Source organism: Dermacentor variabilis, chromosome 7 (genome assembly GCF_050947875.1).
Source record: "Dermacentor variabilis isolate Ectoservices chromosome 7, ASM5094787v1, whole genome shotgun sequence".
In the NCBI taxonomy this organism is placed as follows: Eukaryota; Metazoa; Arthropoda; class Arachnida; order Ixodida; family Ixodidae; genus Dermacentor; species Dermacentor variabilis.
This window is the reverse complement of record NC_134574.1, coordinates 35,787,648-35,815,176: the sequence shown is the minus strand read 5'-3', so window position 1 is coordinate 35,815,176 and position 27,529 is coordinate 35,787,648. Positions and strand designations below refer to the sequence as shown.

Genomic DNA, 27,529 nt, shown 5'->3' with positions numbered 1-27,529 from the left:
ATGTAATGTACTGGGGGATGATTCAAACTTACGACCTTCAGATTAAAAGCCCGATGTTGTACCTCTACTTCCCACCACAGCGCATGGAGACGCAATCTCTCTAAGGCTATTCATTGTATGCTTGGAAAAAGTAATCAAGTTATAAACTGGGAAGGCTTAGACGTTAGGATCGACGGTGAATATTTCAGCAACCTTCGGTTTACAGACGACATTGTCCTGTTTAGCAACAGTGGGGATGAATTACAACGAACGATTCAGGACCTTAACAGGAAAAGTCTGAGTGGGGTTGAAGAATAATATACAGAAGACAAAGATAATCATCAATAGCCTGCAGGGGAAGAAGTGCTCAGGATCGCCAGTCAGCCTCTTGAGTCTGTGAAGGAGTACGTTTATCCAGGTCAATTACTCATAGGGAGCCTTGATCAGGAGAATGAAATTTAGTGATGAATTAAAATGCGTGGGAGCGCATATGGCAGGCATTCCAGATTCTTTCTAGGAGCTTACCACAATCACTCAAAATAAAGGAGAACAATTCCTCCATTCTACGGGTGCTGACATATGGGGCCGAAACTTGGAGGTTGACGAAGAAGTACGAGAGCAATTAATGACCATACAAAAAGCGATGGAACGAAAAATTGTAGGCGTAACGTTGAGAGACAAGAAGAGAGCGGTGTGGATTAGCGGCCAAATAGGTATAACCAATATTGTAATTGACATTAAAAGCAAAGACATAGATCTGGGCAAGCTATGCAAGACCTAGGATCCCGTCGTGGGATTAGCCGGGTGCGTGTTTTGTCGCGTTTTGCTGGACCCAATAAAAGTTTATTCACTCGCTCACCCACTCACATGGTCACGTTTTCGGATTGCATATGCAATGATTGAGCTATTTTTAGCTACCGTAACATGTGCACGAAGAAACGAGAGGTTTCCCTTCTGTCATGTATGCTGTGTGCTCGATAAAAGTTACTCGATAACATATGACTGCCTTTGTTCTCATTCACGAGCAGAGCGGAATCCGGACTGGCGAAGGGGGACGCGTGTTTCGTCAAATGAATGCTCGGCCGCATTGAGATGTCTTGAAAATGGAAGATTTGGAAGCGCGTGGGCATGACCTCTGAAGTTATTTAGATGAAGCCTAAATGTATGTATTGTCACGTAGTACAGATGGTGAATGATACAGCGGCCAATCTGGGAATGATGAAACTAACTTCTATTGGGCGAACTTGTGCCCACAAAAGATAGTTACGCTCCAAGCACAGCGATAGCAGCGAACACGGTCGGCGATCGTCAAAATCTGATCAGTGGGTCAAGCGCGTGGGCTTTTATACATCAGTCATTGAATGTTCCAGAGTAGTCGCTGGTGCCCATGTCTTTTCCGGAAAGTTCTACACCATTCGCGTCGCGCATATAAGAAATGAAATTAAATTATGGGGTTTTACGCGCCAAAAACACTTTCTGATTATGAGGCACGCCGTAGTGGCGGACTCCAGAAATTTTGACCACCTGGGGTTCTTTAACGTGCACCTAAATCTAAGTACACGGGTGTTTTCGCATTTCGCCCCCATCGAAATGCGGCCGCCGTGGCCGGGATTCGATCCCGCGACCTCGTGCTCAGCAGCCCAACACCATAGCCACTGAGCAACCACGGCGGGTGGGAAATGAAATTACACAAGGTTCAGTGACAGCAGAACCTTAGATAACGTTCGAGAAACTTCCCATACATGTAGGCACGTCCTGCGCTGTGCGATAGCATTTGTTAGACGGTGAAAAACGGTCATCCGATAAACAAGTACGTGTCAATACTCTTCTCTTAGAAAGCATCGTCCTAATGTTACAAACACGAAAGCGAAAGAAAAACCACGCATGATAAAGAAAAACAATAAGAAAATAAAAAACAAAGTCCTTAGGTTCGCCAGCTGCCGTAGAAAGGCTTAAGGCGCATCACGTGGATGAGTTCAGGTAGTGCGCGGCACCGCTGTGACTGCGACGTGCCGTCTGACATGAACTCACAGTCCAGTGTGCCAATGCGTCTGATGATCTTGTAGAGTCGAAAACAGTGACGTTACACTTAAATTATGCGGTTTTACGTGCCAAAACCACTTTCTGATTATGAGGCACGCCGTAGTGGGGGACTCCGGAAATTCCGACCACCTGGGGTTGTTTAACGTGCACCTAAATCGAAGTACACGGGTGTTTTCGCATTTCGCCTCCATCGAAATGCGGCCGCCATGGCCGGAATTCGATCCCCCGACCTCGTGCTCTGCAGCCCAGCACCATAGCCACTGAGCAACCATGGCGGGTGGCGTTGCGCTTCCTCGCTAAAGTCCTCGTCGGCGTATCTGAGTACAGACCCAAAAACGCTCGGCGGGATGGTATTCGACGTCGCGTCATCGAATATTGCCGGTTGTCGGTCGTCTGCTGGTTCTCGGTGCGCAGGTGGGCGAGCTGTCGGGTTTCTTCGGCGCGCTGGAAATAGGCGTCGACGTCGAAATTCTTTTCGATTCCTATTCGTATCTTACTTTCCCCGCCTATACTTAGGGCCGGATTCTTGTTTGTCATAAATGGCGTGTCACAGCGAACAATGAGTGGTTCTACTTTCGGCATTCATGGTTTTTTACACAGCACCCCCTTTATGCTGGCAAACCCTACTTTGCTCAATTGGCTGGTGACCAAGCTCTAAAAAGTGTGGATCTGATCGACTCGTTCAATATCTAATCTCGTTCTGCTAATAATTATGTAATTCGATCAGTTTTGTTTGCACATGGTTCCATGAATTCTTACTTTCAAAATCCCAACTTATTCGGTCTACGAACCGTAGTCAATGATTTGCTTCTACAACACTGTCATCTGCAATCAGAAACCTCCGCTGGGAATCATCTAAGTCAATTCAATTCGATGCAGTTTATTTATTTCTTATACAAGAAAAAGGAGAAAGAGATGAAGGCCATGTGGGCTGACAGAGGTTCTTGCTCCTGTTACGTTCCGCGTACAGGTACATTTCACATTTCATGCAGGCATGTTTAGATGCATTGTACGCACTTTTCGTGACTTACTTTCTTCGAGCAATTTGCACACTAAAGATATTCACACGAATTTACATCGACATGGATTAATCCCATCGACTACTATCTTAAGTAGCAAAGAGTTGTAATTAGCCCCTTGGGAACGGTTATTACGTATCGGAAATTATAGAGCGCAGCTCTCAAGCGCCGGATCTTTCTTTTAGCGTCGGCGTCCCTCGGCATAACCGAGCAAACGAGGACAGCGAAGGATGAAACAGCTAACGTGGACCGCAGCGGGGGATAAAAGACGGCGACAGTGAAGAGACCGCGAGGAGCAAAGCGGAGGAGGAGAGTATGGCGAAAGCGTGCGAAGAATAGCGTAGTGCCGCGCAAAACGGGATCTGCGAGGACGACCGCTACGGTACGACCGCTATGGCGCCATAGTAGCGCGCTGTCGTCTGTTACGATGGCATGGCGCGAGGGCGTCCACCGATACCTTATATAGAAATAAAGCATTGAATGAGCGCAGGTCTGTCTGCGGCGGCGGCTGCTGTGAATCGCGCCTACGCGTCACTCACGCGTTGCCTCGAAATCTCGCGATTAGCAAAGCAGTCGCGCCACACTTGGCTCGGTTCGCGATGTGTCACACGAGACAGATTGTCCGCGCCAGCCAATATAACGCGAAATGAAAACACCTATAGAGCTGTGCTCAAATTTTGCATAGGGGATATCGTAATCGTCAACGAATTTTTGACTGCTTTGGTTGAGACGATGTTCGATATTCCATATCATGTTATGAGAACTCTGTCGTGCCTAAAGTAGCCCCTCTGTTAAATGGCGATTATGAGCGCGTTTTGTTGTTGTATTGTGCCGAAAAAAAAAACAGCTCAGTATGTAAGGAAGGGACAGAAAACGGCGCTGACAGACAATAATATGCTGCGGACTATTCATTTTAGTGTTCCTCTGAGCCACTTCTCGGGCTTGGTGAAATAGCGTAGTCCGCGGGTATCATACACTGTTGTGAACATCTCAGCCAACTTTTGCGGCCCTACGCGGTGCGTAGAGCTCGCCAAAGGAGCGTGATGTCGCCGTTCTTTCGAATGCTCTCTTTTCAAACAGAAGCCTGATCCTCACTCGCTTCTGGACGCTTTATTTCGTAATAAGGCGGATTCCCATACGCGGCTGCTATTGGTAGCTGCGGTCGGCTGCGCAGCGTAGATACCGAGGCAACTTCGGAGTGTCGCACGAGTCCACTGGCTAAGCGCACTGTGGCTCGCGGAAGACAACCGCGTTTGGCCTACGTCTAGCGTATCGTAGGCTTGAAAATCGCATTTTGTGACGTACAAAATGAAATATGAATTGCGCGCTACGGTGACATTTAGAAGCCAGAGCGTTTTGAGCCGGCCCTACTCCGCCGTAGCCTTTGCAGTGCAAGGCATTGAAGAGGAACGGGAACACTGCGCAGGCCGTGTCGGCCAATAACTTCGCTTCTGTTGAACGCATTGAAGTTCTTTTTGCCGCTAAGTAGTTCTGAAACAGCCTATTTACGCTTCAAATGCCTTTCCCTGCTTCGATAAAAAGTGGTCCAGGGTGCCTTTAAAGATTCGACCATTGTATCAATGTGCGATTATGAGCGCGCATGACTGTGGTCAGCAGCACTGAAAATCCCAAGAACTTGGCCACCCATGCGTAATGTTACCCATCGATTTCATTGCTTCCAAATAAAATGTAATTCCTGTCGAATTGATATGATTCCGCCAGTTCCAAGCATGTTTCTGCTTTCTTTCTGAAGTTCTTGTTTTATGACCGAGCGGACGTACAATAATTTTGCGTAAACGAATAACCAATTTGTTGTTAGTCAGCACCGTTGTTTTCCTTCACGTCCTGCCCATTGCGCCAATTTCTTCTGCTAAAATTGTGAACCAACCAGACCATTTGCGTATGCTTCGAATGTTAATGATTCATAAGTTCCCCAAATATTGACATTTCCCTACAAATTAGCGTGAATGGCAGCCAAAGGAATAGGTGTCCTCATGACGTGAACTCGGCCGCACATACAACACTACTAACAAATCTATATAAGCAAGAAGTACGTGCAGGTTGTCCCACATAGATTGAGCCAATGTTTTAAAAATGAAATACACTCCGGATGCGAGTTGAACCGAGTGCATACTGTTGGCACTGGCCTAGAGTTATTCGGGCTATCTTTTCTTTATTTTCCCCTTAACTTACGGATTAATTATGTTTAATTAATCAACTTTTTAAGTATTGGTTGCAGACCGCAAGTGTGATACGCAAAGTTGTAGAGCACCTTGAGAAACCTCTCGATAAGTTCTTTCCAACACGGTATATTTCACGTGGTCCTTTTTTCCGCGTTACAAAGAAAGGCCGCAAAATACGAAAATAAACCACGTGACGGGGCGCTTGCCCACTGTTATTGGGCTGCTCTCAAGCGTGCGATGGAAGAACAAGGTCGGCTGCAGCGACACTGGCCCACGACAGGGCGTTACACCTGTTGTAGGTATCTGGGCATGCAGCTCTTATCTCATGACAGTGCAAATGCACCGTGATGTTTCAGGAACGCGTAAGAGGTATGCCCGCTGTCGCGCGAGAATTAATTGGGGCAACGAGTTCCTAACTTATAGCAATGAGGAGCAGGTTACGGTGGATGCGTGAACAATGTCTAATGTGCTCTGAATGTCTACAATATTTGTGGAAAATAAGAATACAAAGTTCTCGAAATCACCTTCCAAGAGTTAAAGAAATATTTTCCCAGTATCCGAAAAGAACCAATGTGAAATTCTGTTGCACTGCCATAACTAGACGTGCCACGAATAGCCTTTATAAAAGGGGGAGACCACGATGGAAAAAAAAAACAATATGCAGACTCACATGCCTGTGGGTAAAATACAGCTTCTCAAACAGATTTCCTAAGTGTTCGAAAGTGTCACACGGCTGCTATCACCGATAAGCTTCCTAAAGTAATAAAAGAACTGTAGATGGCACCGAGTTACACAATGTGGAAAAAATCATGAGCATAATAAGTCATGTGTTGGGCAACACTTTATAGTGTCTGCCCTGATAATAAGCGTTGCAATAACTACTAAACCCTCATTCTTGCGCTGCTTTCATGCCAAATATGGTATTCGCAGTTGGTTTTCCTGGTGGCCTCGGTGAACTTAATGAGCAACCTTGGATTTGCTTAAACTAAGAGGCACCGTTATAGCTGAACTGTATGTAAAGTTCATAGTTTCTGGGGCTTCACACCGTCTCCAATGAAATACGTAATAAAGCGCTCCAGAGCTTTAGGAGTGTGTGGCGGCGACACAAAAATTTGTAGGATGCTTAAGCTTCGCCTTTAAGAGTAGAACATTAAGAGTCGAATTCCAAGTTCCTTGACTGCTTCTCGCGCCTCCCAGGAACTGAACCTTATGCCGCCGAAATGTTTACCGGGAAACGCTGGCACCAAACGCTGTGCACAAGAGCAAGCTTTCTATAAAGAATTGTTCCTTTCAATCTATACTGTTTTTCTATGTGCTCTATTTGTTCCTTATATTTATACTGTGCATTAATGTGTCACAAACAAGCTCACTGCCAATTATATCCTTGTAAATGGCCCCACTGCTAGCCTTTGGCTAAGGAGCCATACAGTGTTTACACACAATTCGTACTAACTTTGAAAAAAATAAACTTGAAGGTTGAAACTTGTTAGAGCCGCATCTTCTTCCGTGGGCCGCGGTGCGGCGGAGGTGAGCGCCATCTGGAGGTGTTGCAAGGGACCGAGCGCGCCGCTGCAAAGTCTCCAAAATTTGCGCGTACCGGCGCACGCACATGACGGAGGCCGTGGCCCTTCCATGAATGGTAGAAACGCTGGAAATAGGGTCTCTTTGAGTGTCCGCGTAACAGAATTATGTTTTCTCCTATACTCAAATTACACTCGGACGCTATCATGCCTGTAGGTCGTGTGAAAGTCGTACTTTACGATTTTTCTGAAGTGTTTTACTTTGAGAAATTCAATTATTACAGTAACTTCCTTCCGGTAGATGGAGGGTCTGCGTGGTTAGGTATCCGTGGTTCGAAATTCTTTCTGGGGTTGGCCGGACGCCGACGCCACATGTTCTGCGACACGGTGCCCTTAGCGCTATCGACTTAATTAAAGATGCCGTTCTTTCTCCCGGGGCCGCGACTATTTCAGAAACAGCTCTTAACGGCTGCCATTACAGTTATTAGGTGTATCGATTCTCGTACTGCGACCGGAGACGGCGCGTGCGCGCGTTTATTATTGAGGAACATGGACTATGTACCGTGAGAGCGGAGCCGTTCTGCTCCTACGATATTGTCGCGCATAACAAAAAGCAGAGCGGCGAAGCTAACTCAAAGAAACGGGCCATCGTGCCACGCATATTACATTACACCTTTTCCCCACCGCACACCCCTCAACGCACGTCCTGGTCTGAAGCGAACTGAGTTAGCCTACACTGCCTATACACAAATAGCTTTGACTTAAATCGGATTTCGGTTAGTCGCCTAGCACGTATTGGCCATTACGATGTGACTGGGATGCCACGCATGATTTTCTTTAGTTGTTTTTAAATCGGTGTTGGGTTTGACACTTTTTCATGAGATTAAGGGCCATTTGCTCACAATAGGGAGGATTAGTAGGTATACAGTGGGAGTCTCCCGGAAATTCGGGAGAGTTGGCAGTGTGCTAGAAATGCTTTAGAACCACCTTATATCATCAGCTGCATTACTATGATTACAAATTAACTTCCGCGGTTGCTTAATGGCTATGGTGTCGGGCTGCTAAGCCCGAGACTTTGGGTTCGAATTTCCGCCACAGCGGCCGCATTTCGATGAGGGCGAAATGCGAAAACACCCGTGTACTTAGAATTAGGTGCACATTAAAGAACCCCAGTTGGCCCGAATTTCCGGTGTCCTCATTGCGGCGTGCCTCATAATGACATCGTGGTTTTGGCAGGTAAAATCGCATAGATTGGTATTATTTTTACGAGTACAAATTGCAGTGTGATGAACGGGTGCGCAAATATATTCTCCTTTGTATGTCTTTTACATAGTTCCCACGCAGCGTCCATGAACTGGAGATGTCTGAATCAAGTGTGTCCTAAATTCAAAGGTAACTTCAAGAAGGCCGCTGTTGTGCACGGGCCACCTACTGTATGTTGTGCAAAAAAATAGAGCTCTCCAAATTCTAGCAAACGCTTATTTCTCATTCGCATCTTGTTATTGTGTGGGTACTGGGGCTTATACAATGACCGTACCAGTCACACAGTTTTAAGCCACTAGTAGGCACAAGGCGGAGAGGGCACATGATTGGTTTACATAGGTCTTACCGTGCTATATGCGGGTATGTATAGTACATACATGCGGTGCGTGTATTAGCTTATTATATAAAAAAAGCATACACGGCGTATTCCCTGAGTTGCTTTTTTATTTTCACCATCGAGAAAGCGCTCTCAAGGCAGCTCTCATGGCAGCAGTAGGGTTCCTAATCATGCACGTCATTGCCACGACCCTACACACAGTCGAAACAGGAACCTACATTGCCGCAGGGCTATCACAAAACTAATTCTCCAGCCTTATTTTACAATGTAAATTTGACCTGCTCAGAAGCCTCGTTCATCCGCGTAAATTTTAGACACGTCAATATATCCCCGTTAAGCACAGTCTCATTTTACAGCTCGTCCAAGCCCCAGGACAGACTCAACTTCAGCTACCGGAACCAGACATGCTCCAAACCGCTATCTCCGGACACGCTTGGCACTTGCATCGACACTGCTGCCGAGAAATTTGGCGACCGTGTAGGTTGGGTATTCGTGCAGGAGGAAAAGCACTGCACCTTCGCTGACTTCAAAGATCAGGTGAGCATTTGAATGCCTGTGCTCGTTGCGGTGATGGTGGCGTTGCGACATTGCTGTTGTTGGTAGTTATCTTGACGTGCTTGGCCGGCAAAAATTCTGTCCGAGCGCCTCTTGAACTATTAGCACAGACGTTTCAGCAGGCGTTCAACACATCGGTGTCTTGAAGGAAAGCGACCGGCAGTCGTAAAATATTTTCGCTCATTACTAGGGCTCCCGCCGGAACACTACAAAGGCCACGTGTGGAAGACCCCGTTTGGTTAGATCGCCATGTAACACCTCTGTGGCTTTTTCAAGCTGCGAGCACAAGCCGAGGAAATATTCCACATCACCAGTCTCATCATATACGGCATGAGTGCTTAAATAAATCGCCATTATTTAGCTTTTGTTATGTTTAGTGCAGGACGAAGCCCTCTCCCAGCGATATACGAATACCCCTGTTTTGCGTTGGCCGATTCTCAGTTGTTCCTTCAAATTTCGCACTTTTAACCTCCCACCTGATTTTCAGCCGTCGTCGATTGCGCTTCCCTTTCGTCGGCACCACTCGATTACTCTAATACCCGGCAAGTTATCTGCCCCACGCATTACATGGCCTGGACATGTTCCTTTTTTTTTTTTAATGTCAACTAGAATATTGACAACCCCTGTTTGCTCTCTGATGCACACCACTATATTCCTGTCTCTTAACTTTACGCCTAACAATCCTCGTTCCATTGTTTGTTGCACGGTCCTCAACTTCTACTCAAGCTTCTTTAACCTCCAAGCTTCTGCCCCATATGATGGTAGCGGTATAATGCGATGATTGTAAACTTTTCTCTTCAACCATAGCGGTAAGCGTCAGATCACCTTTTTCGTAATGCGCGCCATGGGGGCTTCAAACTATTTTTATTCTGCAAGTTTCCTTCTCTGATAAGAGTTAGCTTCGCTTCATTAGTGTAGATAAAGATGCTCCTGCGCTGATCGCGGATCATGACTTCTTGTCACTCTATTGAACATTACCTTCGTAATCAGCATTATTTTCAAGCCTAATCTGACACTTTTTGCGGTTCCGGGCCTCAATCATTTGTTGTAATTCGACTCCAGCGTTGTTGAACAGGACAATGTTATCTGCAAATCCAAGGTTGTTGAGATATCTACGATTAATCCTCACTCCCAATTCTTCTCTCTAATAGCATTAATACTTTTAAACACGCTGTGAATAGCATTGAACACATTGTGTTTAATTGTCTGACCTCTTTCTCGATCGGTATTTTTCCACTTTTGCTGTAGAGGATTAAGCTGCCTGGGGACTCTTTGGTTACATATTTCCCGTCATAATCACGTTGACTTCATGCGCTATCTGACGGCGCCATACTCTAGTCTGACGGCAATTTTATTGAACCAAATACATTTATAACGTATGAAATGCATTAGAAACGTTGGTCGTATTACGCAGATCCACTAATTACCTCAGTGACGACATGGAAAGGATGTATTTTCGATTGCCCCTTCCTGAAGCAAGTCTGTTCTCCTGGTTTATTCAAGTGTCCCCGAGTATACTGGTAGTTACCTTGGAGAAAACTTAATAATGTACGGAAAGAAAGGTGTTCGGCTTTCTTTAACGTTTCCCTTCTGATTGAGTAGTATAATTTTGGTATTCTTGCAGCTCTCTGGTAGATTTGAAGTCGGGAGGCATAGCGTATAAAGGGATCCAAGTTTTTGAAGTGTATTGTCTCCCTATTCTTAATGAAATCAAGTTTTGTTCCATCTTCTGCCGTTTTTCTCTTGGACCTGTCTTGAAAAGCTCTCCGAACCTCATCGCCAGTTACACGTGGAACTTCTATAACCTGTTCGTCACTACTTCCAATAAACGTGCGTGGCAGCTCTGGACACTGTGTAGGTCAGTATAGAAGCCTTCTGTTGGTTTTAGTATATTATAGAAATTTCTAACGGCATTACCCTGCTTATCTTTCACTGCCTACGTCTTGCTCTTTCCCATGCCGTGTTTTTTTCTCACTGGTTTCAGGCTGCTAAAAATGTCCAATAAGCATCGGGCATGCGCTTGTCTAGCTTACCGTTGTGTTGTGAATCGCGCAAAGAGCCGGTATCAAAATTACGGAATTCAGTTGGAATGAAATCGGTTATTTAAATTGTACATAAAAGCAATTAAATGTATCACAGAAAGAAGTCAAACGAAAGAAATAAAAGAATCGAAGATGAAGACTTGGTAATACTGAGAGGCATCTGAATTTACGCATGCCAGTAAGAATGAAACATTTTCGAAAATTCTGCTCTAAGATCTTCAATGTCGGCACAATCGAAGCAAGCCCCAGCACGTTCCCCTCACAAAAGTTCATCGTACCTTGCTTGCAAAAAAAACAGTCAGGTGTCAAGGATCTTTGGCTCGTTACAGTAAAAGAATGTAAAAAGTTACAGAAAGCAGGGCAGGGCTCACACTAGCCACGAAGTTGGCTTTATTTTCTTTTACACCACCTGCTATTTGTCCAACTTGTTTGGACGTACCATTTCAGCGCGGCTAAAGGTCCTCACAAAAGGAAGTACAATAAAACAGTTGCAACGATAGAGATAAGAACAAAAAAGGTCATCTTGTTTTTATTTTCCTCAAAGAGAATGGGTTGCTCTCCAAGAGACATCTCCAGTTCATGGTCCACTGAGGCTTCTTTTAACGTAGCAGCGGGACCCGCATAACTGATTGCGTTAGTGCAGCATCATTTTTGTGTAAAGAATGGCCGCTTACCTGGGACACAGAACCAAGAAGACACGATGACGAGCAGTGAAATCCAGCTGCTGTCGTTAATGTTCCATGAGACTTATATTTACAGAACCTAGAGATAATCCCTAAACGTATTTTCTTTACATCATCAACTAACTCATATGCACCTTGAATTTTCAACCAACCTTAACAATGTTCGGTGGGCCTGCCTTGATTGAAATTCAGTAATAAGCAGTTTAGCGGCACTGCTCAAATAATAGCTAGCTTCCAAAAGTGCAAAACATCGCTATTTTGAAGCAGGAGATACAATTGCGCACACTGTATTCCCTTTATCACTGTGAGAACGGCTACGGAAGACAAATAGGCGCTCGTGAAACATCGCGGAATCATGTGCCGTCGCTTTCGAGCGTTTGCCAGCACCAACTCTCGCTATCTCTGTTATCTGGAGACAACGGCGCATACCTAGACGCCCTGAACACGCAAAAAACCGTATGGTCGTACAACGACCTTGTCGTCCTGTATTCCGCATGCACAAATGGCGACCGGAGCAACACAGGTTAGCTTTGTTCTTTTTTTTTCAAGCAAGGGCGCTACATTTCATCCAAGACGTTCAAATTAATGTTCATTGCAGCCTTAGCCGCCACACGGCAGTTGGACCACAACATATAAATTATTGAATTATATAAATAAAATATAAACACAAACAAATGTTTGCAGCTCTCCGTCTACTTCGGAGAAGCTGGATTTTACCGAGAGAAGTTTAGATGATAATTACGGTGTTATATTTTAATTCTTACTGTAAGGCGACGGTCAAGAGGAATAAACGCCAACAGCACAAATAAATTAAGAATCAAGGTTTTTCTCGGGGAAACTTGAGCCCAGGAAGCAAACAAACACTGAACTGATGATGGCAGCAATTATCGATTAAGAACGCACTTCCCAAGTCTATCGCCTATTAAATGATTCCTTACCTCACATTCCAAGGCAATCGCTGATACTCGCATAGATTCGAGATTGCGCAGCGCCGTGCTTCTCAAGTGTGACATATCTGTCAATCAGTCAGTTTTCAAAGAGCGTTTCGGGGATGCCTTTGGGGGCTCCAATTGTGCCAATGTAATGCGCCATTAGACAACACGGAATTTTCTTTCTTCCCTTCTAATATCAAGAGCCGTTGAATGCGTGTAGTTCTCATCTGCAAAAAGGGATAACACTCGGATACCTGCTGCTATTAGTGGAACACACTCTTGACCGTTAAAAGAGCACAAATACAGCAGCATGTGTGTTGTCTCAACAATAAAGTTTACGCTGATAAATTCGGTAGGATAATCCAAACCAAATTAGGAAGACCCACCGAGCTTCAACAAGACAATCCCTCATCAGAACAGGAATTGGCCTCCCTGGTTCAGTACTCGGCCACGCCCTCCCAAATGACTCACTCAATTACCCAATGGCCCTCGGTCCCTAGCAGCTGCGGAGCATCTGACCAAGGTGGTGGTCAGACTTGTAGCGCAGCAGAGGGTGCTAAGAATCCCTGGACCCGGACCGGCCGCCAATGGAAAGTGACCCTTGGAACGTTTAACATCCGAACCCTCTCGAGTGAAGCTACACTCTAAGAAGAAAAGGAGGAACTGGGGTATTGACGTTATTCCTTTAGGGGAAGAACTGATCTACCATAACCATTCCTCCCTTTAGGGGGTAAGTGCGAGGGGATGAACGTTACTCCTCATGCGGTTACTCCTTCGAGGACTAACAGTTGGGCTTTTCCGATGCTCTTCAAGGGAGTAACGGTCATTCTTTCCGATGCTCCGCAAAGGTGCAATGAATTAAATTAGGCATTTATACCCTGATAAAATTTTTTCTGAGCTGAAAAAAAAGAAAAGAAAGGCGCCAGAAAGCAGGACTCGAACTCACCCTCACTCTCACAAGTCATGTACTCTAACCACTTCACCACGGCAGGTTTTTTTTCTTTATTACCTTCATTACAACACCACGTAAACGCGTACAAAGTCGGTCATTTGGTGCAGAAAAATAATGTTACATCATTTGGAGACACTACATATTTAAAAGGCCCTCAAAGAGGATATGAGATGCCAAACTGTCAAGTTACTGAAACCACTCTGGTGGTTCAATCATGTGCTTGAAGGCATCACGCGTGTACCTAAGACTTTCACTTATGTGTTCCCTCGCAGACCTTCCATCTACGCGGGCATTCCTGACATCCACACGCGTTTTCCACACGCTGCTCATACACAAAAGCATTATCAAGTCAGTCGGCACTCCCCCTATGTCGGTGCATCGTAAGAACTGAATACCGAAAGGATTTAACAACAGTTCTTCAGAGTTTGTTTGAGAACATCCCACAAGAAAACGGAGTCATGACAACCCAAGATGTGCTCAATAGTTTCAGGTTTCTTACAGATGATGCAGTTAACAGACCATGGAACAAAGAAGCCCTTGCTTTGTAGCAATGGCTTCACAAGGAGAGTTCCAGAATGCAATTTAAAAAAAGAAGGTTTTCACTGAAGATCTAACCGGCATTTTTAACGCTTTTCAGCACATTGCGCTCATGTCCTAAATTATACATCGTGCTGTAAACAGGATGCGGTAAGAAAACATCAACCAGATCACTATAACGCTTCTTAGGCGTCACATAAGTCAAACATTCGCTCGAAAAAGGAGCTTTCAGTAAAGAAAAGGACATAACAACTTCCCTCGGAAAGCCAATTGGTGTTCGAGTTTGTTCATTTGTTGATGAGACAGGCCACAGAGGCAAGGAAGAACTTAATCTCACTTGAATAACAGTACGCATAAATATATCGCTTTGGTCCCTTGAGAAAAAGAACCTACTAACAATCTTTTTCAAAAACAAATGTGCTAGCCCTAGTCCTCCATTCTTCACCGAATGAAACAAGTTACACCGGCTAGTTCTTTCCCAAGTGAATCCCCATATATATACCGCAAACACTCTGTGAAGTTTCAGCACCGAAATTATTGCCATGCATAGCACTTGTAGTACATAATACACCTTTGTAGCTAAAAACAAATTGCAAGCACTAGCTCTTGAAAGCATCGAAAAATTATGTCCACCCCACTTTTCTGTCTGATCTCGAACTCTTTTTACTTCTTCGATCCAATACATGGCAGTGTCGCGATAATTTTGTAATGGCACACCAAGATATTTTCCAGGGGTAACGCTCCAGTTCATATTCCAAAAATACTCGGGTGTCTGTGGCCAGCTGCCGTGCCATAAACCGGTTGACAGAGGATCGATATTGAGACAAGGTTATGCTTCCGAACGCAGGCGCGGCAATGCAAAAGCGACTCGGCAATTTGTGTATGCTATGGGGGGAGAGTCTAACGTTGAGTGTACTTGCAACCATAAGCGACTGCAAAAAGAAATCTGCCCGATTATTCTGAAGGTGATATAAACTGAGGCACTACGTTATGTATGCGTGTAGCGAGCTCAAACGGGGCATCCAAGACGACAGAGACGGCCAATTTCTCTGTCGCTTAGCGTGTCCCGTTTGAGCTACACCTCGCTTCAGTTAAGTTTGTAATCTCCTTGGAACGGAAGGAACGGTACTATTGAACAAGAAAATCTAGCAGTCTATCAATGACTTCCGCATTTAATGTGAATCGTTCACTTATGGCGTGCGCACAAACGGCATGGCTCTTCACATTCCAGCTTCATCTCACGCAATTTTCTCACGAAAAGCCAAAGTGCTGCTTTGCATGCATTTCAATAGACACTGCACGAACTTCAAACTATTCGCGACTTATAGACAATATCCTTTTCGCCGTATCATTGCACGACACGGACGAACACAGCTGAGTGATTGGCATTAACTGTAGCCATCCGTTTTCCAGTTGCTCTCTTTCTGACCAGGAACTAAACACTTACTCTCCGAAATTTGCACATGGCACGCACATCCATGCAGTTAGTCCCTTGAGCGACGAAAGCGCCCTCTTTACGACTAACTGCCCTGTTACTCCCGTTTTCTCCGGGATTTTTCTTAGAGCATAGCCAAGCAGGACTCTTTGAGGAACTATCAGGCACTGTTTGACATTTCATTGGCCTTAGTGAGGTTAGAAGAACTGGTGAAGCTTATACAGTGCTGACAAATGGTCACGTCCTCTGCTATAGAAGACTACCAGATAAGAAGCAGTTCGGAGTAGGATCCTAGTCCATAAGGACATAGCGGGCAACATAGGCTAATTCTACAGCATAAATGAGAGGGTAGCAATAGTGGTAATAAAGCTAAATAGGAGGTATAGAATAAAGGTAGTACAAACATATGCTCCATCCTCCAGTGACGATGAGGAAAAAATAGAACGGTTTTATGAAGATTTAGAATTAGTGATGCGAAAAGTGCAGACTCTCTACTGTAGTCATGGGTGATGTCAATGCAAAAGTGGGGAAAAGGCAGGCTGCTGAACAAGCAATTGGCAACTACGGCGTAGATTCTAGGAACCCTCGAGGATAGAAGTTGGCAGAATTCGCGGAAAGGCATAAGCTGCGGCATAACCTTCTTCATGAAGCGATGGAACAAAAAGTGAACCTGAAAATCCCTATTGGTGAAACAAGAATGAAATTGATTTCATGCTTTCTGCCGATCCCAGCTTAGTACAGGATGTAAAAGTGTTAGGTAGGGCAAAGGGGTGCAGTGATCATAAGTTGGTGAGGGGTAGGATTCACCTCAATTTGAAGAGAAAAAGGGTAAAATTGGTCAAGAATAAACCGACCAACCTAGACGCAGTAAGGCTTTTAAAAGCAAACCAATTCAGGTTAGCACTTTCAAACAAATTTGAAGCCTTAGAACAGAGAGATGAAGATCACATAAAGGCAATGAATGAAACCATAACTACGCTGGCTTCAGGAGCAGCAGTTAAAGTAGGAGGTGACGCCCCAAGGTAACCAGTAGGTAAGCTCTCCCAAGTAATGAAGCACATAATAAATAAATGAGAAAGAATGAGAATGTCCAACTCAAGACATCAGACAGAATTCGCTGAACTGTCAAAGCTAATCAACAAGGAGAAAATAAGGGATATTTGAAATTATAACATGTGAAAGACTCAGGAAGCAGTAAAAAATGGAGGCAGCCTAAAAACAGTGAGAAGTAAACTAGGCATCGTACAAACCAACATGTATGCACTTAAAAGAGAGACAGGGTATTATCATCAGCAATCTCGAGGATATAGCAAAATCAGCGGAATAATTCCATACTGACCTGTACAGTACCCAAAGAAGCTACGATACCTCAATTCAAAGTAGTAATGAACAGGTTAGAGAGGTTGATTCTATAACTAGCGATAAGCCTTGCAAGACATGAAACGGGGAAAAGCGGCAGGAGAAGGTGGGCTACCAGTCGATTTATTCAGACATGGTTGAGATATAATGCTTGAAAAACTAGCAGCCTTTTATACGAACTGCCTATCGACTTCAAGGGCCCCAGAGAACTGAAAGAATGCCAACACTATACTAATCCGCAGAAAGCGAGACGTTAAAGAATTGAAAAATTATAGGCCCATTGGCTTACTTGCATTGATACATAAAATATTCAGCAAGATAATTTCCAATAGAATAAGAGCAACATTGGACATTATAACAGACCAAGGAAACAGGCACGTTTCAGGAAGGGATACTCTACAGTGGGTCACATCCATGTCATCAATCAGGTAATCGAGAAATCCGCAGAGTAAAATCAGCCTCTCTGTATGGTTTTCGTAGATTACGAAAATGCATTTGAGTCGGTCGAGATACCAGCAGTCATAGAGGCATGACGTAAGCAAGGAGTACAGGACGCTTACTTAAATACCTTGGAAAGTATCGACACAGATTCCACAGCTAGCTTAATTATCTACAAGAAAAGTAGGTAGATACCTATAAAGAAACGAGCCAGACAAGGAGACACAATATCTCAAATGCTATTCACTGCGTGCTTGGTAGAATTATTCAAGCTATGAAACTGGGAAGGCTTAGGAGTGAGGATCAACGGCGAATATCTCAGCAACCTTAGATTTGCAGATGACATTGTCCTGTTCAGCAACGCTAGGGTCGAGTTACAACAAATGATGAGGATCTGAACAGAGAAAGTATAAGAGTGGTGTTGAAGATTAATATGCAGAAAACAAAGGGAATGCTAAATATGCGCGCAAGGGAACAAGAGTTCAGGTTCGCCAGTCAGCCCCTAGAGTCTTTGAAGGAGTACACTTGCCTAAGTCAATTACCCATGGAGAACCCTGATCATGAGAAGGAAATTTACAGAAGAAAAATAATGGGTTGGAGCGCATTCGGCAGACATTGTGAGATCCTGACTGGAAGCTTACCGCTATCATTAAAACGGAATGTGTAGAATCAGTGCATTCTACCGGTGCTGACATATGGGGTAGAAACTTCGAGACTAACAAAGAAGCTCGAAAACAAGTTAAGGAGCGCGCAAAGAGCGGTGGAACGAAGAATGTTAGGCGTAACGTTAAGAGACAGGAAGAGAGCGGTGTGAATCAGAGAGCAAACAATGATTTCAGATATGCTAATTGACATCGGCAGACAGAAGTGGAGCTTGGCTGGTCATGTATTGTGTAGGTTAGATAACCGGTGCACCACTGGGGTTACAGAATGGGCGCCAAGAAAAGGGAAGCGCAGTTGAGGACAGTAGAAGACTAGGTGGGGTGATGAAATTAAGAAATTTGCAGTGCTAGTTGGAATCGGTTGGCGCAGGACAGGGGTAATAGAGATTGCAGGGAGAGGCCTTCGTCCTGCAGTGGTCATAAAATAGGCTGCTGATGTTGCTTCTGCTGATGACGAAGTATGAGTTGTTGTGATAACCCGTGCATATTATCAATTATTCTTGCGATTTTTATATGCCGCGATGACTCCATACACAAAATCAACCATGTCTTCACCTCGTCATGAACATGGCCTACACGAACTATTTTAAGTGCCAAATTTAGTGGACGTATTTACGTAGGTTCCTTAAAGGGCCCCTCACCAGGCCTCATAGCAAATTTTGGTTGTACGCTGGAAGTTGCTACGTGTCCTCAAGGGAGCGTTCTGCCGCAAAAATTTTTCAACTCGGCTTATTAATTGCCGAGATAGAAATATTTCAGTGCCGCGAACCCATGATTTCAGCAGGCGGGCTCTACCGCCAAGAAAGACGCTCTCTCCACTCGCGCCGTCTAGCCTTCGCAAGCGAAATTCCTTCCCTGCGTTCTCCCATAGCAGACCTCGAGGACCGCGTGACGCAAACGTCGCAGGCCCCGCCTTCATTTCTTTCGTCAGCTCGCTCGTTTCTTTTCTTCTGCGCTTCGCATTTCCGCCGACGGCGTCGCGTGCGAGCTGTTGCCTTGTTCACGCAGCGCAAGATTTTGTGCGCTGTGCACAAGGAGACGGCACTAGCGATATAATTCAGTGCTACACGAATGCTGATGCAGAACAAGCGGATCGCAGAGCGTGACCACGCGCGGGAACACGGTAGAAAATGGCGTAGTTTTGGTACCTGCGCCCGTGACCGCACGACCGTGGGAACAAGCAGACGAAGCGGAAGCACATCTCTCTTGCTTCGGTGCGAAGCAAAACAAAAAAAACACTACGCAGACATTCCGCATGTGTGTTTTATTATTTCTCTAAACTTCAATTCATCAATTCAAGCAACAGATCGCACAGATAACAGATGTTGTCTTGAATAGTTCTTGAAGTCATGTGTCACCACAATCGACGTCGCACTGCGGACACGAATACGTAGGCGCAGCGGCGTGATTACGTCCCCGTCCGGCTTGGAGCGCGGCCGCCGCGAGTGAATATGGAAACGGCGTTCGGATCGATATTTCAGATCTTTCCGCGGCGCGTAGCGATGTAAAACTTTGCAGACGAGATCGTTATCGCGCAATGTATGCTCTGCGCTTGTCAGCTCAATATAGCCACTCCTGGCGAGGGGCCCTTTAAGAACTTGAACATGTTCTGTGTCACTGCTACTATGCGCCACTTGTCGGAAAAGATACTCTCTGAAAGCTTGACTGCATTCGAAGTGCGACTCAAGCTGGGAGCTGCAACATACTCTCGGCGCTGGGAAAGTTCCACTCGCGGGCTCCTCGCTACGAAAATGTGTCCGGGGCTCATAAGGTGTTTAGGTTGTAGCGAAACGTTTTTAATGATCTTATTCTGTCTGTGTATGTTGTTGCCATCTTTATGTGGTTAGTGCGTGTCTGATAATTATCCCTCAGCACCCCTGTTCTGGAGTGCTTGGCGATCAGCCTCGCCAACACCTCCAGCTAATCGCTATTAGGCACGAGGACATATCATGGCGTTGCCGGTTGCCAGCACCTGAATAATGTTAAAGTTGGGTCACGCACGGGAGCACTTGCTTCCGCGACATCGGGCGTTATATTTTTTTTGTTCTGTTTCACTGCCTTGGATTTTCTGTCAGTAGTAGCGTGTTCACGCTGGAACACCTATATTTCTTGTAATATTTTGTAGTTTCATCTACTGTAAGCATATATAAGGTGTTTTTTCGCGCCAATTATTTTCTGTCAGATTTCGCCCTACCCTGTATTGCAGATATAAAAAGCACTGTACATTCTACAGAAGCTGAATGGTGGTTAAATCCCGGTGACAAGTTTTGAAGCTTGTGTATACTATAGATGTTCTACGCGTAAGTGTGAAGCAGTAGAGAACGTGAAGTTAGACGGGCTGTAAAATACAGCCATTCATGTGCGTCACTCCGCATAAGCGTTGCGTTAATATTCTGTCCTTTGTTATTAAGAGACTGTGTACCCTGTGCTTAGTTGGAGCATGAACGCAATCTTGCCGTATCTGTTCTTAATTTATCGATAGCCTTTTTTTTCATGGATAACGTGTACTCATATGTGTAATGCTCCCTTTGGTTCAGGCAGATGGTTGTTGTTGACTGTCTATGTACCGCAAGATGCCGCTCCATATCTCACTAAAATTATGGCGCAAGTAGAGGATAGCTGAGAGCGCTAAGGATAGTCATTGCCTCACATGGCACATCGCATTGTGGCAGGAGTATTAAACTTAAATTGGGCTGCACGTGCGAAAACCACACTCGGATTATGAGGCAAGCCACAGTGTCGGACTCCAGATTAATTTTGACACCGTAATGTTCTTTAACGTGTCTCAAAATCTAAGTGCACATGCGTTTTCTATTTCGCCTGCGTCGAAATGAGGTTGGCGCGTTTGGGATCAAATCCGATACCTCGAGCAATGCCATAGCCGCAAAGTTAACGCGGCGGCAACAGAAGTGTTGATTTGACGGTCGACCGCTTCCGTGGTGTCTCCTGGACACTGCGGTGCGACCATGGATGGATGTTATGAGCGTCCCTTCTGGAACGGGGCAGTGGGTTGCGCTACAAAGCTCTTGCTATTATACTGTCTAATGTCCTACCTAGGTTAAACAAGAAAAAAAGAAACACTATGAACAACCACAACCAAATTTTCTGATCCCCTATTGCGAACTTTGCTTTTGTAGATCTCCATTTTTTTTGTCGTTTCCCTACTTTTCTTCCACCAATCCTCCAATTCCCTCTTACTGATCCCTATTGCGGACATGTTTACTTTTCCACTGCTCTCGCTGAACCCAAGGGCTTCAAGGAGGCCAGTGGTGCCTAAATCGACCGCTGGGTAGACGTCTTCACATCCTAATAAAACATGCTCCATAGTGTCCCTAGCTTTACTGCAGCAAGCACATGCTTCTTCTTCCTTCTTATATCTCGCTTTATAGGTGCCTGTTCTAAGGCATCCCGATCTCGCTTCGGAAAGTAATGAGCTTCCCTTCGAGTTATCATAAATTGTTTCTTTCCTGATTTCGTTTTTTCCTCTTAAGTAGTTACTCATGGCAGGTTTCCTTTCCATTGCCGCCACCCATGAGATCATTTCAGCCTCTCTGATTTTCCGCTTGACCGGCTTTGTTGCTGTGTTGCCCACCCTACTGTTATTGCTTTTATCTGTGTTTCCATATGTCCATTGCCTGAGTTTATCCATATACCAATGTATTTATATTCTGTTACCCGAGATATTTCCTGGCCCTGTATTGCCACTGCCTGTTCACTGTTTTCATTGAGTACCACAACATCTGATTTTCTAACACTAAATTTCAAACTTAAATTGTTGCCTTCCTGTCCACAGATATAAGTAGCCAGACGTTGCAAATCACTTTGCTTGTTAGCTAGCAACACAATCTCGTCCGCATAGAATAAACCAGGAAGCTGCTGCTCTACTACTGTACCCGCTCCGACCATGGATGGATGGATTTAAGGTAGGAGCGTCCCCTTTGAAACGGGGTCATACCAGTTGTCACCATACTCAGCTTTCTATTTTTGTTTACCTGAGTTGTAAGTTATTAAAATTCGCCATTTTCTTTAAATACTTCTTCCTACAGTTTTAACCTTATCTCATCTTTCTGCTTTTGAGTCACCAACCTTCCAATCGCTTTTTGCTAATTTCCACCGCATATTTAGTTACATGACTATTGTTATCTCTAAATCCTAGGGCCTCAGGAAGCATGACTGTGCCCGCATCGACAATGGGATGGATGCCATCACATTTTAGTATGAGGTGTTGTATTATTTCTACAGATTTACCACACACAGTACATGTGTCTTCTTCGTTAAATTTCTTTTTATAGCTGCGCGTTTTAAGACATTCTGACCTAGCTTTAAAAAGTAGTGCACTGCCTCTTGAGTTAATTGCAGAAGTCGGAACGCCATCTAGCGCGAAAAACAGGAAGCTTGTGCCTCGCCGCTTAGTTGGAAAACATCCGTGCTACAGCCTTGCTTTGGTACAGCGGCATGAGTGGCGACGCAGCATATTTGAAAATCAACGTGAGGCCCTACATACCGAACCCGAGGCGGTGTTTCAAGTTCCAGAGGTTCGGGCATGGATCACAATCATGCAGAGGCAAAGAAACATGTGCGAAATGTAGTGCCAATGACCATCCTTCTGATAACTGCAATGCTCCCGCACAATGTGTAAATTGCAAGGGCGATCACCCAGCTTACTCACGGAGTTGCCCTTGCTGGAAAAGAGAAAAAGAAATAATTGCAATAACTGTAAAGGAAACGAGTTCATTCCATGAAGCGAGGAAAAGGCTAGCGCACTTACCTCAAGTAAGCTATGCCAGTGTCACCGCGGCAGGGGGCAGCGCCACACCGGTCTCAGAAATCTACAGGGTCCACGTCCGGTACCCCTGTAGAAACCCCAACCGCCCCCATGATGGCTGCAGCCAGGGCTGCTCCATCAGAAACGAAGACGTGCCGGCAGACCACAATGCCGCAGGGCCCGAAGTTGAACCGTACCCCATGGCCCGAGACACGCGTCTCGGCGCCTGGCTCTCGATCGTCCAGTGCCTCGGAAAAGGCGATGGAGGTCGATTCTAAAACCCCAGCGTCATTGACGCCAAAAGACCGGCGCTCCTTGGAGCGCTTACAGAAGGGGAGATATATTGTAACTCCGGTGAGAAAGGGAAAGGTAACCTGAACGGTTACCGCCCTTTATAAAGGTAATCATCTTTTTCAAAACACGCCAACTACAACTTGTAAGCTCACGCACACAAGTATTTTTTTTTTTCAATTCCAATAAGATGGCTCTTATCATTCATTGGAATTGCAGAGGCCTAATCCACAATATAGGCGACATCCAAGATATCGTAAATAAGTTATCATCAGTGGCATTCTGCCTCCAAGACACGAACCTAGGACCCAAACATACACATTTTCCTAAAGGTTTTACTGTCGTAAGAAAAGACCGCGAGCACTCCAGTCGTTTATCAGGAGGTGTCGTTATTGTCGTCCAAAGCGGCATTCCCACACGGAACGTTTTATTAAATACTCCGTACGAGGCAGTAGATGTCACCGTTTTGTCATTTAAGACTGTCGCTATCTGTTCACTGTACATTCCTCCCCATAGCCATTTCACAACTCGAGATTTCGAAGATTTAATTGACGAGCTGCCGGAGCCTTTTCTTTTTGTTGGAGATTTTAATGTTCAGTGCGCTCTTTGGGGTAGCGATAAGAATGACCAAAGAGGAGAACTTATCGAAGATTTTATTTTGACTAATAACATCTGTATTTTAAATTCAGGTGTGCCGACTTATTTTTAACCGAGTTCACAAACTTTTAGCGGCTTTGCTTTAGCATATTGCTCTCCCCACATTTTTACCGATCTTAAATTGGATGTACTGGAGACATTATATGGCAATGATCATCTACCTGCTATAATCAACCTCACCTCAACGCTACCCTTTATATCTCACAAACCGCGCCATTGGAAACTACAAATGGCAGTCTGGTCTGTTTTCACAGAACCTGCCAGGCTGGAGGAGCTTACTTTAACAGACTTAAGCATTGACGAAATTAATGAAAAATTTACTAACTGTATTATTTCTGCAGCCGAAAAGGCCATTCCGCAATCTTCTGGCGTTGTTCGGAAAAAGCTTAATCCTTGATGGTCACATGAATGCACCGCAGCAAAAAAGCAGCAAAATAAGGCCTGGGGAATCTTACGCAGGTACCCAACATATAACAACCTTTTAAATTTTAAACAAGCCAAAGCGAAAGCTCGATATATCCGGAGGCAGGCAGAAAAATTTTCCTGGTAATAATATGTATCTACAATGAATAACACCGTCACATCCAAAAGGATGTGGGAACAGGTTAGGAAGTTTGAGGGGGACTGCTCATCATACACGATACCCATACTTGCACCTTCAGGCACTCAAACAACACTACAAGAACACGCGAATATACTTGGGGAGCATTTCTACAGCGTCTCCAACTCGGCTAACTATTCAAACATGTTCCTAAAATACAAACTGTCGGCAGAAAAGGAGAGACTACCAACTGCCCACATGTCAAGCGACGAATACAACGCTCCATTCGCGGTACAAGAACTTAACAGGGTTCTCTGTGCTGGCAAAAAAACTGCAGTAGGTCCTGATCGGAACCATTATTCCATGCTTGCACACCTGTCCCAAGCATCCGTAGATGCTGTCCTTAAATTTTTTAACAAAGTATTTGAATGTGGAAGCATGCCAAAAAGTGGGAAAAACGGAATAGTTGTGCCTTTTTTAAAAACAGGTAAATCCCACACATCCCCAAGCAGCTTTCGACCCATTGCCCTGACAAGCTGTTCGGTGAAGTCGTACGAAAGTGTCGTAAATGCGAGATTAACTTTCACGCTTGATACACGGAACTCCATTGATTTTCACCAGTGCGGCTATAAAAAAGGGTGTTCAACGACTGACCACCTCGTCCGACTTGAACACGAAATACGTGAAGCATTCTTACACAAGCAGCACTGCCTGGCAGTGTTCTTTGATTTAGAAAAAGCGTATGACACCACGTGGAGATTTGGAATCTTACGTGACTTCACCGCGTTAGGAATCCCTGGCAAAATGCTAAACTTACTCGCTGATTTTATGTCCAACCGAACATTCCAAATCCCTCTAGGCAATGTGCTCTCGCGCAGATTTATCCTGGAAAACGGCGTGCCACAAGGTTGCATAGTAAGCACAACAATCTTTATAGTAAAAATGAACTCTAACAACAAAGTCATTCTCACCTCTGTTATGCACTCCATATACGTCGATGATTTGCAAATAGCGTGCCGCGCCTCATACTTACCAGCATGTGAAAGGCAGCTCCAGATAACAATAAATAAACTAATGGAGTGGGCTGAGAAAAATGGCTTCCGCTTTTCAACTCAGAAAACTGTTACAGTGCTATTTTCACAAAAACGAGGGATGTACTTATACCCGGACTTAAAATTGAATGATGTCCCGCTGCCGGTAAAACAAGAATATAAATTCTTGGGAGTAATCTTTGACAAAAAACTAAACTTCCTAGCCCAAATTAAAAACACTGAAGATTAAGGCAAAGAAAGCATTGAATATCCTCAGTTTTATCTCATAAGCACTGGGATTCCGACCGAACGTGTCTTTTACGTATTGACCGGTCTCTTGTGCGTAGCTTTTTAGACTGCGGCTCCATTGTTTACGGCTCAGCCAGACAGTCCTACATCCAACGACTTGATCCAGTACATAACCTCGGACTGCGACTGGCCAGTGGTGCCTACAGGACGTCACCTATTCAAAGTTTGTACGTTGAGTGTAATGAACCCTCATTACAGCAGCGCAGAACATTACTCACTTTCTCTTACGTACTCAGAATTCAGTCATTACCGCAACACATTTGATACAACATCCTCACACAATGCAACTCACGCCTACACTATACAAATAAACCGAACATGATTAAACCGCTTGTCCTGCGATATGAGGAATATGTTCGGGATTACGACATTCCTTGCGAAGTCCTCCAGGTTGCCAGAAAGCCACTGCGTTTGCCCCCGTGGTTCGATTTCGAACCCTTATGTGACTGGACATTGACACATTTAAAGAAGAAAGACACCCCACGCGAACACATTATACAAGAATTCCGTACTCTTCAGGACAAACATCAAAATCGCATAGAATTTTACACTGCTGGCTCTAAAACGAAAGAACACGTGCGTGTGGGGGGTCGTAACGGGAAATTGGGAAAAGTATTAGATTGCCACAACACGCCTCTGTTTTCACGGCCGAAGTTTTCGCTATATGGGTTGTTGTTAAAAAGATTATCGCTGATAAACACAAAAATGCAGTCATACATACAGATTCTTTAAGCCCACTGAAGTCTCTACACCTGAAATCTGAGTGTGAACCCCTGATAGGAGACATTTTAAACATGGTTTGGCGCTTAACGAATACGGGAGGTCAATTTCTTTCTGCTGGGTTCCAAGCCATGTTGGGATACCAGGTAACGAAGCAGCTGATAGATGTGCATCGATGGCAGCGTACAAAGGGTTAACAAACACAACACTTCCATGCAAAGATAGCATCCGTGCAATTACAAAAGCCTTAACGGTAAAATGGCAACGCGAATGGGACCGTTGTGCCGACAACAAGCTACATCTCACGAAACCCATAGTTGGCGAGTGGAAGACATGTTATCATCAGGAACGGTTCTTTGAAGTAGTTTTATGCCTACTACGCAGTGGGCACACACACCTTACACACAATAGAGAGTTTTAGCAGTGCCGTATTACGCTACGTTAAGTGCGCTATACGGTACGGTATTACCGTTCCGTACTAATTTACCGCGATGACCGAAGACGTTTGAGCGGTGTGTGCCACTCGATGCGTACGGTAATGTGATATGATGATAGCGGCTAACATTGTGGCTTTGCAGAATGCAATAACTAAGCACTGAGCGCGAAATATTCATTTTGACGAATACTTTAGAAAGCTTGCTTGTCCATACGCGCATTATTTTTTACAGAAGTGCCTGGCTACAGCAAACTTAGACGCCAGTCACAATAAAGCCCCTTGATACTGAAAGTAGCGCCATTCTGTGAACTTTGCCGCCGCGCCGCCAACCCTCGCACATCCTCCTCGCCCGCCTCTCCACTCGGCGCTTTTCTGACCGATGATTGGCCGCTCCGGCCGGCCCCAGCCGTCGCCTTGGAAACGCGCGCGAAAGCGTCGCTTTGCTTGTGTTCTTGTTTTTCTTCGGCGCCATGGGCAGGCCGTGTTCCTTTATTCAGCTAATTCGAACTCTGCATTTCGCACCGCGTTATGCCGGGTTGCTGCGCATTTCAGTGCACAAGCCGGCGTGAAAAAATAGCTTCATGCTTTTCACGATTCCTCGAGGGAAGAACGACATCAGCCGCAGAATAAAGTGGATTCACAACATCGGACGCATATCGTCTGGAGAATAACACCATGCAATGTTTCATGTTACTGGGTTCGAGCTTATGCTACTTCTAACCGGCGGTTTATATAAATATTTTTATTTTCCGAAGTGTGTGCCATCCTGGATGTTTTGTGTGTTTTCCGTGTAACGTTTCAGGAGTCACCTGCAATAAAAATTGCATCTGGCCAGATATG

The 27,529-nt window shown here is 44.9% G+C and overlaps 1 protein-coding gene across 1 annotated transcript in view; it reads left to right on the top strand.

Moving 5' to 3' along the window:
- The window catches only part of LOC142587404 (medium-chain acyl-CoA ligase ACSF2, mitochondrial-like), a 200,813-nt gene that overhangs the window by 26,464 nt on the left and 146,820 nt on the right, over positions 1 to 27,529 (top strand). Inside the window, exon 2 of the mRNA XM_075698398.1 lies at positions 8,701 to 8,881. Coding sequence (XP_075554513.1) covers positions 8,701 to 8,881 — 181 coding nt within the window. The remainder of the gene's footprint in view (positions 1 to 8,700; positions 8,882 to 27,529) is intronic.